The following is a 14,062-nucleotide window of genomic DNA, read 5'->3' on the forward strand; positions in this document are numbered from 1 at the left end:
GATAAGAAAATGGTACACCTTTGTAGAGCACCTTCCATGAATAGAGCTTGCAGGATTGCTCCGGGTGAGTCAGTGAGTGAGTAGAGTGAATGTGAAGACCTAGGACATTACTGTACACTGCTATAGACTTTATGAACACTGTATACTTGTGCTATACTAAAGTTATTAAAACTTTTTTCTGCTGAGTGCGGTGGCTCACGCCTATAATGCCAGCACTTTGGGAGGCTGAGGCAGGTGGATCACCTGAGGTCAGGAGTTCAAAACCAGCCTGGCCAACATGGTGAAACCTCATCTCTACTAAAAGTACCAAAATAAAGGAAGGGTGCAGTGGCTCACACCTATAATCCCAGCACTTTGGGAGGCCGAGTAGGGTGGATCACCTGAGGTCAGGAGTTGGAGACCAGCCTGGCCAACATGGTGAAACCCCCATCTCTATTAAAAACACAAAAATCAGCCGGGCATAGTGGCAGTTGCCTGTAATCCCAGCTACTCGAGAGGCTGAGACAGGAGAATCACTTGAACCCGGGAGGTGGAGGTTGCAATGAGCCAAGATTGTGCCATTGCATTCCAACTTGGGCAACAAGAGCGAAACTTTGTCTCAAAAAAATAAAAATAAATTTTTTTTTTAAATACAAAAATTAGCTGGGCGTGGTGGCACGCGCCTGTAGTCCCAGCTACTCAGGAGGCTGAGGCAGGAGAATCGCTCAAACCTGGGAGGCAGAGGCTGTGGTAAGCCGAGATCGTGCCACTGCTCTCTAGCCTGGGCAACGGAGTGAGACTCCGTCTCAAAAAAAAAAAACAAAACTAAAAAACCTTTTTTCTTCAATAATAAATTGAAGACAAGATCACCTACTTAACTTTTTACCTTATAAACTTTTTAAATGTTTAATCTTTGACTCTTCTATAACACTTAACACACAAACTATACAAAATATTTAAAAATATTTTATGTCATTCTATAAACTTTTTTCTATTTTTAGAAATTTTATTTCTTTTTTTACTTTTTTGTGTTAAAAAACTAAGACACCTACATTAACCTAGACCTACCCATGAACTGGATCATCAATATCACTGTGTTCTACCTCCACGTCTCATCCCACTGGAAGGTCTTCAGGGTCAATAACATGCATGGAGCTGTCATCTGCTATGATAACAATGTCTTCTTCCAGAATGTCCTGAAGGACCTGCTTGAGGCTGTTTTATAGTCAACTTTTGTTTAATAAGTAAGGGTACACTCTAAAATAACAATAAAAGGTATGGTATAGTAAATACATAAACCAGTAACATAGTTGCTTGTTATCAATATCCATACTATGTACTGTACATAATTGTGTGTTCTAGACTTTTATATGAATGGCACTGCAATAGGTTTACACCAGCATCACCACAAACACATGACTAATGCATCGTGCCACAATGTTACAACAGCTACAATGGCTCCACTAGGCAAGTAGGAACATTTTTTTTTTTTTTTTTTGAGATGGAGTCTCCCTCTGTTACCCAGGCTGGGGTGCGGTGGCGTGATCTCGGCTCACTGCAACCTCTGCCTCCCGGGTGCAAGCAATTCTCCTGCCTCAGCCTCCGGAGTAGCTGGGACTACAGGCGCATGCCACCATGTCCGGCTAATTTTTGTATTTTTATTAGAGATGGGGTTTCACCATATTGGCCAGGCTGGTCTCGAACTCCTGACCTTGTGATCCGCCCGCCTCAGCCTCCCAAAGTGCTGGGATTACAGGCGTGAGCCACTGCACCTGGCTGCAAGTAGAAATTTTTACCCCCATACACTATTTTTTTTTTTTTTTTGAGATGGAGTCTCGCTCTGTCGCCCAGGCTGGAATGCAGTGGCATGATCCTGGCTCACTGCAACCTCCGCCTCCTGGGTTCAAGCGATTCTCCTGCCACAGCCTCCTGAGTAGCTGGGACTACAGGCACTTGTCACCACGCTTAGCTAGTTTTTGTATTTTTAGTAGAGACGGGGTTTTACCATGTTGGCCAGGATGGTCTCGAACTCCTGACCTCAGGTGGTCCGCCCACCCCGGCCTCCCAAAGTGCTGAGACTACAGGCATGAGCCACCATGCTCGGCCTACTCCATATAGTCTTATGGGACTACCATCATATATGCGATCTGTCATTGACCAAAACGTGTTTATGCAGCCCATGACTCTGTGTTGTATATATAATGTAAAGCTTCAATAAAAGTAAATCAAAAGTTAAGTGTGTTTAGTCCGATAGAACCAGATGACTGTAATATTGAGGATATTATCCTTCTTGTGATAATTAGTTTTGTTACAATACAGCAGTCACCTTCCACATGAAACTTTAAAATGAAGGGAAAAAGAGCAGAGACCATATAATTAAAATGCACAGTAGAAACACCAAAATGCGGGGCCGGGTGCTGTGGCTCATGCGTGTAATCCCAGCACTTTGGGAGGACAAGGTGGGCAGATCACGAGGTCAGGAGATTGAGACCATCCTGGCTAACGTGGTGAAACCCAGTCTCTACTAAAAATACAAAAAATTGGCCAGGCGTGGTAGCACACGCCAGTAGTCCTGTGTCCGGAATTTATTCCTTCCTGTGGGTTCTTGGTCTCACTCACTTCAAGAATGAAGCCATGGACCCTCACAGTGAGTGTTACAGCTCTTAAAGATGGTGTGTCTGGAGTTTGTTCCTTCAGATGTGTCCAGAGTTTCTTCCTTCCAGTGGGTTCGTGGTCTTACTGACTTCAAGAATGAAGCCGCAGACCCTCGGGTTAATGTTTTAGCTCTTAAAGGTGGTGCAGACCCAAAGAGTGAGCAGCAGCAAGATTTATTATGAAGCATCAAAGAGCAAAGCTTCCACACCATGGAAGGGGACCAGGGCAGGTTGCCGCTGCTGGCTCAGGTGGCTGGCCTTTATTCCCTTATTTGGCCCTGGCCCCATCCTGCTGATTGGCCCATTTTACAGAGCACTGATTGGTCCATTTTACAGAGTGCTGATTGGTCCATTTTACAGAGTGCTGATTGGTGCGTTTACAATCCTTTAGCAAGACCCAGAGAGCTGATTGGTGCGTTTTTACAGAATGCTGATTGGTGCATTTACAATCCTTTAGCTAGACACAGAGCGCTGATTGGTGCATTCATAATCCTCTAGCTAGACAGAAAAGTTCTCCAAGTCCCCACTCGACCCAGGAAGTCCACCTGGCTTCACCTCTCAGTCCCAGGCTGAGGCAGGGGAATCGCTTGAACCCAAGAGGCAGAGGTTGCAGTGAGCCAAGATCATGCCACTGCACTACAGCCTGGCCAACAGCGAGACTCTGTCTCAAAAAAAAAAAAAGGAAACACCAAAATGCATTACAAGACAACAAGACACTGGAAATAACGTGCCCAGCAACAGGGGAATGAATGAGTAAAATATGGCACAAAAACAACCAAAAATATACATTGTAATTAAAAGTGAAATTTTTATGACTCTGAAAATTCATAAAATACTTAAGATACAGTACTTTGTTAAGAGACAATTAAAAATATTTTTAAATGACACATGATTGCAACTACAAATCTCTACTTCATAGATCTAAAAGACAGTAACATTTGGGCCCTCCAGCATCCAGGCCCCCCATGAAAGGGGTGCTCACTTCTGCTCTTTCCTGGTCCTGAAGTGTGGTATCCATCTGCTTCCCAAGCCTGGTTCTCTGTTTTCACCTCTCCAACCATGAGCTTTGCATTTTCTATTTCTGGCCTTTTCTTGCAGTTATTGTTACTAATATTAAACTTTTTTTTGTGACCTTGGCTTCTCTGGATGAAGACTTGATTCACAGCCCATACTACACAGATATCCACAACCTCAATTCCCCCAGCTTCAGCCCATCATTTAGGAAGACTTTTTCTGTACCATCTCACCTGCCTCAGATCTTATGGGAAGAATCCTAAAAATATATACAATTGAAACTTTGATGGACTAGGGTCTTAAGATCATGGATTCAACATATAGTATTAGTTTTTTCAATCTGTCCAAACTTCTAAAGACTTAATCTTTTTCCTTATCTTTGTCAAGATTGCCACCTGGTGGTGAATTTCTAGAACTTCATTGTTCTAGAAATTAGCCTCAAGTTAGCAAAAGTAAGGTTAAAAGATGCTACCTTTGATTTCACTAGCAGTTTTGCGTTAATAACATGGAAGTATAGGCCTTTAATCGCCCTGGTAGCCAAAGTCATATCACAGGGTTAGCTGATCCAGAAGTTATACAAGCCTTATAGACATTCCCTTACTTGCCTGGGACTCATGCCCTGATTCCCCGTAGGATTCCAGGTTGATTTTGATTACCTGATACTGGATCTGCTCTGGGAAGTAGTTCTTACTTAGACAGTGAGCATTTGCATCTACTGCTGAATCTTGGTGACTCTGAACATTGTAGTGTCTTGTAAACTTTCACTAGTGTGTTAGTTCTCTCAGGTTGCCTTAACAAAGTACTACAAACTAGGTGGCTTATTAAATAACAGCAGTTTATTCCCTCACTGTTTGGGAGGCTAAAAGTCTGAGATAAGTATCAGCAGGGCCAGTTCCTTCTGAGAGCTGTGAATAAGATTGTTCTATACCCTACCCCAACTGTCATCTGGTGATTGCCTGGAAATCTCTGCATTCCTTGGCTGGTAGGAGCATCACCTTCGTCTGTGCCTTCATCTTCACACGGGGTCTATGTATATGTCCAGATCTCACCTTTTCATAAGACCACTAGTCATATTGGATTAGGGTTCATGCTAATGACCTCATCTTAACTAATTACATCTGCAGTAACCCCATATCCACATAAGATTATATCTGGAGGAACTGGGAGTTAGGACTTCAACATATGAAACTAAGGGGGACATGGTGCAACCCATAACAACCACGTATCTCATTATACCTCCAGACTTCATTTCCACCACGTTGTTTTTCACAATTATTTGCTGCTCTTCCCTGGTTGACAGTTACATTTCCTTGCCCCACTGATGTGAAGCTTAGTCGTGAAATTGCTCTGCCCAATAAAATATGAAAAGAAGTGATGTGTGCACATCCTAACAGAATGTGCCTCTTCCCTCTGCCATGAAACAGGCAGTGTTCCAGGTGAAGGCTGTTTCATCAGCCTATGTCTCAGAATGACAGTGACACAGACCAGGGCAGCAGCTGAACCTCAGTGGATATGTAGTATGAACAAGAAAACTTTTATGATTTTAGGCCACCAAGACTTTGGGGTCATTTATCACTGAAGCATAAATTAACTTTAGCTGACTGACACAGCTAACTGACACCATAAGTTCACCCTGTAATGTGAGTGAGGTTTTTTTTAAAAAAATTCATTCATCAGATAATTATTAAAAACTCTCTATGTGCTAGGCATATAACTATATGTTGGGTACTGTGATGGTGTCACCTTGGCTATCCCATGGTACCCAGATATTTGCCAAACATCAGTCTAGGTATTGCTGTGAAGGTATATTTTAGATGAGATTAACGTTTAAATCAGTAGGCTTTCAGTAAAGCCAATTACCATCCATAATATGAGTGGGCCTCATTCAGTGGAAGACCTTAAGAGGAAAAGACTGAGGCCCTCAAAGAAGAGGGAGTTCTTCTGACTCCAGTTGCAGCATCCGTTCTTCCCTGAGTCTCCAACCTGCTCTGCAGATTTCAGATTTGCCAGCCCTCACAAACACATAAGCCAGTTCCTTAAAATAAATGTATATATAGCTCACATTTATTTCAATGTTTCATATTAGAAGTGTTTCAGTCTATTTAGAAGTATAGTAATGTTTTTGTGACCAGAAATATGCTGTAGAAACTGAACTCTTATTTATCTCAATTAGCCTATGGTAAGATTGGTCATGCTGTATATCATCTTGCTTAAAGCTGCAGTTTCCAAGAACCTATATGACACTTTTAAGTGATGACTTGCTATACTGCATTTAATGGAAGCACATAAGAGAAGCACCTGACCCTGACTCGTAGAACCAAAGAAGGCTTTCGGGAGGGAATGAAGTCGAATTTGAGAACTGCACTTGGCAGGTGGAATAGCAGTTAGCCAAGTGCAAGGAAGGGTGGTGGGGACCAGGAATTGGACTGAGTAGAGAACATGCACTCTCAACAAGGGCATGATCTACCCCAGGAGAAGAAAATGGGTGCTTGGCAGACGAGATAAATCTTAGCTATCACACTGTTTTGTCACCATCCAAAGCTCAATCCTATGTGACAAAATTGTATTCCTCTTAATATTTAATTGAGGGGAGGGAAGATGACTAGGAAAAAATTTCTAAGAAGATCTCCTTAGGTGGGCAATAATAATAATAAAAAAATTGAGAAACATTGGTATAGAAAGAGCATTTGGGCATAGGAAAGATCACACATGAAACTACTGAAATGAGAGAGAGCATAGACTATTTGAAAAATTAGAATGGGTGTGGCATAGAATTGGGAGGGAAGAGGAAGCAGGAAGAACAATGAGAGAAGAGGCCGGTCTAGAAACAAATTTTAAATAAAATTAAACCTGAAAGTGCATTTCAACCTCAATTATCTAAATAGTTTTAAGTAAAGTTGGACTTTGTGTCTAAATTATCTACAGCACATAAAACTCACTTTTTTATGTATAAATCATCCTTTGTGTTTGTGGTCTCTACTGAATGAATTAAGCTTTAAACATTGTGTTAGAGATAGACGAGAGCATTTGTTAAGATAGATATTTCAACCTATCGTGCTAGAACTTGGTAGTTGTACAACTATTGTCTCTAGAATGGCATCATGTTCAGGTGGGTAATTATAATGCTATGCCAGCAAGCTTTTTAACCTCTGGAGAATTTTCATGTGATTTACTTCACTGGAGTTTCAAAGACAAAATATGAGACTAAAAAAGGTATTTTTCTCGGTCCCATTATTTAGAATAGAATGAGAACAATGGTCTATTTAATAACCATTGTCATTATCTTCTTCCCAGATTGAATTAAAATTACATTAATAGTCTATTAGAAAATTCTTTGCAAAAATGCTGTCAATCATTTTTTTTATTTCTACCAGCTTGTTAACAATGAACTCAAAGCTAATTCAATACTTTTGAGAGATAGTATAAAACTCAATTTTAGAATCTAAAGAACTAAAAAATTGTATGCTATGTGATAATTTTAATTCCTAATTTTCTACCACAGCCTTTAGTAGGCTTATTAGTAGGCTTATCCTAAATTTATAATATGCTTTTAAGAGGCAGCATTCTAGTAATATTTTTAGAAGGTCTTATTATATAAAAGACAGCATAAAATTATACAATAATTCTGAGTATGGATTCTGGAGTCAGACTTTCTGGGTTCAGATCCTGAGTTGAACCTGTTTAGGTTTAAATGTTACTAGCTTTCATAAACTTGAGCTGATGTGAAAAGTTGTATGATCTTAACCTCTCTGTACCTCTGTACCTCATAGTTCTAACTATGTAATAGAACTACTACATATTTTTGTAAACATACATTAATAATGAGCTCATTATGTAAAGCACTTAGAACAGTACCTAGGACATACTCAGTACCCAATAATGTTAGCAATAATTACGGAACCCCTTACTGAGTAGCTTTAAAACCATTTGCTGAGTCTTTCCTGTATGTCATACAACGAACTTACTTGTGAAACTCTTAGTACATCTTACCTAAAATGATCTTCAGAGCATGGCTTAAGATATTTTTTGAAACTGACTTTTTAAATATTATTGTTGTTCTCTTTACTACGTTACAAGCCTTCAAACGGATTAGCTTTCTAGGGTAGGATGACACTTTGTGTCCTTAGGTGAGAAGATGAACATCTAAATTTCATTTTAAAAAGCATTCCTTCCAGCCAAGCATGGTAGCTCACACCCGTAATCCCAAACTTTGAGAGACCAAGGTAGGAGGATCACTTGAGGCCAGGAGTTTGAGACCAACCTGGGCAACACCACAAGACCCTGTCTCTGTAAAATATACAAACAAACAACAACAACAAAAAAAATAGTTTGGCACAGTGGGATATGCCTATTGTCCCACATACTCAGGAGACTGAGGCAGGAGGATTGCTTGAGCCTGGGCAGTTGAAGCTGCAGTGAGCCATGATCACACCACTGCATTCCAGCCTGGGCAACCATGTCTGAGAAAAAAAAAAAAGGCATTCCTTCAGCAGTAGGTGGAAGATGAATTCCTCTTCAGAATTTTGTGTCGGAGTCTAAGATTTATCTTTATGGAACTACTATTTACATTGGTAACAGTAGGGAAAGGAAGAAGAGTGATCCATGATTTACTGGCTTTTAAAATTTTGACTAAGGCGATTCCTTTTCAATATTTATATATTTCAGAAAATGTCATTGAAATTCACAAATGCAAAACGGATTGAAGGACTTGATAGTAATATGTGGTGAGTATCGTAAAATAAATAATAATAATTTAGTGAGGGTTTCCTACATATTTTCATATCTTTAGATGGGAGTTTTTTTTGCCTCATCCATAGTCTATAAATAAAGGTCCTCATTTAATTCATCCATTAAATGAAAATGGAGGAGGTTAGCAATCCATATACTGAATTGTTCATTTGGCACATATGCCATGCCCTGTGTTGAACACTGGACATATGGCAAGAAAAGGACAAATGTTAATGCCCTCATGGAACTTACCTTCCAATCCAGGAACTTTTCTTATTAGTTCTGTTCTCTAATAGTTGATGAAAGAACTTAGCAGCAGCTGGAATTGTTGAGAAAATGTATATATATATGGTTAAAATATGGGTAGCATGAAACTGAGGTTTGTAACGGACATTCAGTTCATAAATTCAGCCATCATTCTATTTGGTAAACTGAATTGTGGGTGGTAAATTTTTGTTGGAAACTCATTTTTTAAAACCTATAGGACTAAACTAGGGTCTTATTTGTCTGTTTTGTGATAAGACTATAAGATGTAAAAAAGCAAACTTTATAATTGTAGAACTTATTAATATTCGTATTTTTTTCCATCTTAGGATTGAATTTACCAAATTGGCTGCAGACCCTTCTGTTGTGAATCTTGGCCAAGGCTTTCCAGATATATCCCCTCCTACATATGTAAAAGAAGAATTATCAAAGATTGCAGCAATCGATAGCCTGAATCAGTATACACGAGGCTTTGTAAGTATATCAAGACCATATGGGGCGTGAGCTTTTATTTTATATTGGGGTGTGTGTCTGTGTGTGTGTATGTGCTCTTCTGTCATTCATATGTAAGTGACTTCATGGGACCAGCTGTCCTATCCTAGCAACCACAGAAACTTCTGTCCTTGCCCTATGTCCTGGGATGAGCCTTCCCCTACTTCCAGCCCCTCTACACTTTTCTTTTGGCCGTTACTTTACTGTTGCTCCAAGATAGGATCCTATGGCAACAAGATAAGGAAGAACATTCTCTTGAGACATGTCTTTTCTATCTCATCAACATTTATGCAGCCTCAGCACTGACCCTTTATTTAATATACTCTATATCCAACTAGCTACATTTTTCCTCCCTGTGCAAGCTCACTCCCATCCTTCTGTAATGAAATGCCTACGATAGCCAAAGATTTTCTACATCAGATGTACCTTTGAACTGTAACCTTGTATCTGTTGTGCCAAAAGCCATAAAATTATCATATGTCTGACCACTTGTCTTTTCCTTTTATGATATTGTTGGAAATGGGGAGGGGAATGGTATAGGAGGAAGCCTGTTTTTTGTCTTTTATAGTGGTCTAACTATAAAAATCCATAGAAGGGTTTTGCTTTGGGAATAGCACAGGGAAAAGCAGTGAAACTTACCTGTGTCACAGGGTTTGACACTGGTGAGAATCCCTGCTCTTCATAGACTCTCACTCCCTGGCCCACCCTACAGACCCCCATCTCAGACCTACTCAGCATAACTCACTCCCCAGCCTATACAAATCCATAATGAAAGGCTAGAAACAAACTAACAATAGAGAAAATTAATGAAACCAAAAGCTGGTTCTTTGAAAAGATCAATAAGTAAAAGTTTTAGCTAGATTGACCAATAAAAAAGAGAAAACTCAAAGTACCATATGAAGAATGAAAGAAGGAATATCATTACTGATCATACATACATGAAAGCAATAATAGGACAATACTATGGATAATTTTATGTCAGTACATTGACAACTTGGATGAAATGAACAGATTATTTAAAAGATACAAATTACCAAAACTGACACAAGGAGAGATGAAAAATGCAACTAGCCCTATGTCAATGAAAGAAAATGAATTTGTAATTAAAGTCTTCCTGCAAACAAACCTCAATACCTAGATGGTTTATTAGTGAATTCTATCAAGCATTTAAGGAAGAACTATTAGGTTGGTGCAAAAGTAATTGCGGTTTTGCCATTAATTTTAATAACAAAAACACAATTACTTTTGCACGAACCTAATAATCCCAGTTCTGCACACATTTATTCAGAAAGTGGAGCAGGATGAAAAACTTTTACTTATTGATCAATAATTTTTGTAATTTGAAAAATAAAGAAATGCCTAATGGTTTTGTCTGACCTTTTAATCAGGGGTTTTGTATCAGGGTAATGCTGGTCTCATAAAATTAGTTTCAGCATTACCCTGATACAAAAACTGAGTTAAAAAATGCCAGCAAAAGAAATAAAGAAAACTCCAGTTCAATATCTCTCATGAACATAGAAACAAAAATTATGAAATGTTAGCAAATCAAATCCAGATATGTGTGTGTGCATGTGTGTGTGCCCGTGTGTATAAAGATATAAAAAGTAATACATCCTGACCAAGTAAGGTTTACCATAGGAATGCAGGGTTAGTTTTAATATCCAAAAATTAATCATTGCAATTATGCTATATTATCAGAAAAAAAAGATCATCTTATGTAGTATATATAGAAAATGCATCTGACAAAATTCAACCCTCATTTATAATAAAAGTTTTCAGCCAATTAGGAACAGAATGGAGCTTTCTCACTCTGATAAAAGGAATCTATGAGAAACCTACAGATTACACCTGTAATGCACATAATGTAGTAAGATTGAAAAGACAGCAAAGATGTCCACTCTGACCATTGTTATTCATCAGTGTACTAGAGTCCTGTGAGATATAAAGATACATAGATTAGAAAGAAGAAAAATGTAAACTCATTTTCAGAAAACATGATCGTGTACATAGAATATCCTAAGGAATTCTAAAAGAAAAAAAAAAGCCTACTACAACTAATAAATGAATTGGGCAAGGTCACAGGACACAAAGCCAATATACAAAAATCAGGTGTATTTCTATATATTAAAATGAACAATTAGAAAGTAAAATTTTTAAAATACTATTTATAGTAGTATCCCAAAACATAAAACATGTAAGAATAAATTTTTTAAAATATATCCAAGATCTGTACAATGAAATCTATAAAACATTACTGAGAGAAATTAAGCAATACCTAAATAAATTGGGAATGATGTTCATGGATTGAGAGACTAAATATTGTTTATGAAATGACGAGTTAATGGGTGCAGGAAATCAACATGGCACATGGATACATATGTAACAAACCTGCACATTGTGCACATGTACCCTAAAACCTAAAGTATAATGAAAAAAAACAAACATTGTTTATGTCAGTTTTCCCAAATTGATCTATAGCAGGGTTTTGCAATCTATGGCCTATGGACCCAATATGTCAAATTTTGTAAATAAAGTTTCATTAGAACACAACGATACCCACTTATTTATTAATACGTATATTCTAGTTTTTGTAAATATGTAGGTATATACATGTCTATATGTTTTTTTTGTTAGAGGTAATTTTTTTTAAATTATTATTATTATACTTTAAGTTTTAGGGTACGTGTGCACAATGTGCTGGTTTGTTACATATGTATCCATGTGCCATGTTGTTGTGCTGCACCCATTAACTCGTCATTTAGCATTAGGTATATCTCCTAATGCTGTCCCTCCCCCCTCCCCCCACCTCACAACAGTCCCCAGAGTGTGATGTTCCCCTTCCTGTGTCCACGTGTTCTCATTGTTCAATTCCCACCTATGAGTGAGAATATGCGGTGTTTGGTTTTCTGTCCTTGCGATAGTTTACTGAGAATGATGGTTTCCAGTTTCATCCATGTCCCTACAAACGACATGAACTCATCGTTTTTTATGGCTGCATAGTATTCCATGGTGTATACGTGCCACATTTTCTTAATCCAGTCCATCATTGTTGGACATTTGGGTTGGTTCCAACTCTTTGCTATTGTGAATAGTGCCACAATAAACATACGTGTGCATGTGTCCTTATAGCAGCATGATTTATAGTCCTTTGGGTATACAGTAATGGGATGGCTGGGTCAAATGGTATTTCTAGTTCTAGATCCCTGAGGAATCGCCACACTGACTTCCACAATGGTTGAACTAGTTTACAGTCCCACCAACAGTGTAAGTGTTCCTATTTCTCCACATCCTCTCCAGCACCTGTTGTTTCCTGACTTTTTAATGATCGCCGTTCTAACTGGTGTGAGATGGTATCTCACTGTGGTTTTGATTTGCATTTTTCTGATGGCCAGTGATGATGAGCATTTTTACATGTGTCTGTTGGCTGCATAAATGTCTTCTTTTGAGAAGTGTCTGTTCATGTCCTTTGCCCACTTTTTGATGGGGTTGTTTGTTTTTTTCTTGTAAATTTGTTTGAGTTCATTGTAGATTCTGGATATTAGCCCTTTGTCAGATGAGTAGGTTGCGAAAATTTTCTCCCATTTTGTAGGTTGCCTGTTCACTCTGATGGTAGTTTCTTTTGCTGTGCAGAAGCTCTTTAGTTTAATTAGATCCCATTTGTCAATTTTGGCTTTTGTTGCCATTGATTTTGATGTTTTAGACATGAAGTCCTTGCCCACACCTGTGTCCTGAATGGTATTGCCTAGGTTTTCTTCTAGGGTTTTTATGGCTTTAGGTCTAACATGTAAGTCTTTAATCTATCTTGAATTAATTTTTGTATGAGGTGTAAGGAAGGGATCCAGTTTCAGCTTTCTACATATGGCTAGCCAGTTTTCCCAGCACCATTTATTAAACAGTGAATCCTTTCCCCATTGCTTGTTTTTGTCAGGTTTGTCAAAGATCAGATAGTTGTAGATATGCGGCATTATTTCTGAGGCCTCTGTTCTGTTCTATGGATCTGTGTCTCTGTTTTGGTACCAGTACCATGCTGTTTTGGTACCAGTACCATGCTGTTTTGGTTACCGTAGCCTTGAAGTATAGTTTGAAGTCAGGTAGCGTGATGCCTCCAGCTTTGTTCTTTTGGCTTAGGATTGACTTGGCGATGCTGGCTCTTTTTTGGTTCCATATGAACTTTAAAGTAGTTTTTTCCAATTCTGTGAAGAAAGTCATTGGTAGCTTGATGGGGATGGCATTGAATCTATAAATTACCTTGGGCAGTATGGCCATTTTCACGATATTGATTCTTCCAACCCATGAGCATGGAATGTTCTTCCATTTGTTTGTATCCTCTTTTATTTCTTTGAGCAGTGGTTTGTAGTTCTCCTTGAAGAGGTCCTTCACATCCCTTGTAAGTTGGATTCCTAGGTATTTTATTCTCTTTGAAGCAATTGTGAATGGGAGTTCACTCATGATTTGGCTCTCTGTTTGTCTGTGATTGGTATACAAGAATGCTTGTGATTTTTGTACATTGATTTTGTATCCTGAGACTTTGCTGAAGTTGCTTATCAGCGTAAGGAGATTTTGGGCTGAGACAATGGGTTTTTCTAGATATACAATCATGTCATCTGCAAACAGGGACAGTTTGACTTCCTCTTTTCCTAATTGAATACCCTTTATTTCCTTCTCTTGCCTGATTGCCCTGGCCAGAACTTCCAACACTATGTTGAATAGGAGTGGTGAGAGAGGGTATCCCTGTCTTGTGCCAGTTTTCAAAGGGAATGCTTCCAGTTTTTGCCCATTCAGTATGATATTGGCTGTTGGTTTGTCATAGACAGCTCTTATTATTTTGAGATACGTCCCATCCATACCTAATTTATTGAGAGTTTTTAGCATGAAGTGTTGTTGAATTTTGTCAAAGGCCTTTTCTGCATCTATTGAGATAATCATGTGGT

The 14,062-nt window shown here is 38.7% G+C and overlaps 1 protein-coding gene across 9 annotated transcripts in view; it reads left to right on the forward strand.

Moving 5' to 3' along the window:
- The window catches only part of KYAT3 (kynurenine aminotransferase 3), an 86,995-nt gene that overhangs the window by 38,117 nt on the left and 34,816 nt on the right, over positions 1-14,062 (forward strand). For all 9 annotated transcript variants that reach the window (XM_030825091.1, XM_003260023.2, XM_003260024.3 and 6 more), the window contains 2 exons: positions 8,313-8,371; positions 8,969-9,113. In XM_030825091.1, the coding sequence (XP_030680951.1) occupies positions 8,313-8,371; positions 8,969-9,113 (204 nt within the window). The remainder of the gene's footprint in view (positions 1-8,312; positions 8,372-8,968; positions 9,114-14,062) is intronic.

The sequence above is a fragment of the Nomascus leucogenys genome, chromosome 12 (assembly GCF_006542625.1).
Source record: "Nomascus leucogenys isolate Asia chromosome 12, Asia_NLE_v1, whole genome shotgun sequence".
Classification (NCBI taxonomy): domain Eukaryota; kingdom Metazoa; phylum Chordata; class Mammalia; order Primates; family Hylobatidae; genus Nomascus; species Nomascus leucogenys.